At 41.8% G+C, this 2,061-nt stretch overlaps 1 protein-coding gene across 1 annotated transcript; it reads left to right on the top strand.

Annotated features, from left to right (window-relative positions):
- Positions 1 to 495: 495 nt before the first annotated feature.
- LOC125470846 lies at positions 496 to 955 on the top strand (the record flags this gene model as incomplete). The annotated part of the gene is made up of 1 exon (XM_048570513.1): positions 496 to 955. A coding segment is annotated over one exon (324 nt), but the record flags the coding sequence as incomplete, so codon positions are not given.
- Positions 956 to 2,061: the final 1,106 nt, after the last annotated feature.

Consider the following 2,061-nt stretch of genomic DNA (forward strand, 5'->3'; position numbering starts at 1 on the left):
AAAAACGCCAACCATTCCCAAAGTTCTACAATGTCTAATTCATAAACTGATGCAGTACGTACCATGTAAGTTTTCACATCATTTCGTAAACCTTTGTTATACATCTAGCATCATTCGAAGCAAAACCCGTTTCAAATTTATCCTACTTCTGTTCTTCAGACTAACTGTCAACACTCAACAGTGTATGCACTTCAGGCACATAGATGGCATCCTAGCCCTAGAAATTTTAATTAATGCATCCTAATTCTATAAATTTAGCTACTGATATCACTGCACAATTCAAATTACAAGCATAAAAAACTATATTAGAGGAAAGAAATTGATGAACTATTCGAAATCATCGACGAGTCAAAACATACAAATAATTGAAAAAAAACTAAATTATGAAGTAATCATCAAGCTTCACATCAAAAGCCCAATTAGACATCCCCAAACCATTATTTCAACTACATATCATATCAACAACCGAAAACCCATTTCAACTCTTAAAAAAAAAAGGATCGATCTCAGAACGAACCGGCATACCCAGATCGGATTTCAGTCAGATTCAGCCGACCCAGCAACAGAGAGGCCGGCCTGCTCGATCTCGAGCCGTTCGAGGGCTTTCTGGTGGGCCCAAGTCTCGATGGTGAGATCGGGCTTAGCGTTGAGGCCGACGCCGAGGATGACGATGGTGAGGAAGCTGGTGACGTAGCAGGGGAGCTCCCAGTCCTCCCATTTACGAGACTGACCTGGGGGGAGCGGGGTCCGATTGAAGAGGTAGCCTTTGGGTCGTTCCTCGTGGCCCGGGCTGGTCCACCGGCTCGGACCGGTGGCTGAGCCGCCGCGGGTTCGGAGTGCCTGGACGAGGCGCTGGCGGAGCATTGTGGAGGCGGGTATGGTGAAGACCTTTGCTCCCAGCTCGAAAGGGGGAGAGAGGATGAGAGAGAGAGGAAAGGAGTGGAGTGAGCGAGCTTTGGTTTGCCGTGGTATTGCTTATTTGATGGGCCTAGAATTATATGGGCCAGGAGGAGAAACCCAACCTCACTCACAGTAATCTCCTTGGGCTTTATTTATTCATATATGTTGTTTTACGTAACAATTTTGACACTCCGTTTAGTTCTATGCATTTTCGTTAGATGAGTAAAAAATTATAAACGATTTACTACTTAGGGATGAGTGAAGGGAAACTTTGTCCTTTTGCGCATTAAACCATTCTACTTTTGTACAAGTTACAAAGTCTATTTTCAAAAGAGTAATGCTGCACTTATCATAATCTCATCTAAAACAATATCTGTTTACACTAGCCTCTTTGCCTTTATTTCTGCTCCAGTATTCTACGTTTCACAATTCATTTTCATGTCACGGTTATAGTATAACTGCATTTTGTATCTATTTCACTCTTAAGTCAGATATTTGTAGCTTTAAAGGAGGATCTTCACACTCACCAGTAATCTCTGCAAGAACACATTCCTCCAACAATGTGATTAAACCGGTTTTTATCTCTCATACACATTTGTCTTCCTTAAATCTTCGGGACAAGCTTGGCGAAGTTATGGCAATCAACACAAATCTGAAGGTTACTGGCACTCTTTCAGGAGTAGCAATCATCCCAAAGGCCAAAACCAGTTGTAGACATCAAAATTTCGGTGAAATGAATGTTGACCAATAATTAAAATTTCAACGCTCACGTATCACATAAATTTTACATGTAGCGTGTGCCTCAACGAAAAATCGAAATAAATTGGAAAAGTCATCAAATATGACACGTGTCAATACCTGGCAGAAATGATTTATTTCATCTGATTATTTAAATCCAAAAATCAAGTTTTGGAATTCTATAAATAGGAGGCCAAGGCATTCATTTAGGGAGAAGGAAGGAGAAAGAAGGAAGGGAGAAGAGGGAAGAAAGAAAGAAGCCTTGAAACTCTAAAGCTCTCAAGCAAATCCCGAAGGATCAATCTTCGTTCTTCGTCAAATCCAACTCAAGATCAAGCCCCGACGGCCCTTGAAGAACTTCCACCAACGCAAGATCAAGCCCCGACGGCCCTTGAGGAAAGTGTTCATCGTTCATCATCCGTT

The sequence above is a fragment of a genome, unplaced genomic scaffold (assembly GCF_019419815.1).
Source record: "Pyrus x bretschneideri cultivar Hongxiangsu unplaced genomic scaffold, Pyrus_bretschneideri_v1 Contig53, whole genome shotgun sequence".
Taxonomy (NCBI): Eukaryota; Viridiplantae; Streptophyta; class Magnoliopsida; order Rosales; family Rosaceae; genus Pyrus; species Pyrus x bretschneideri.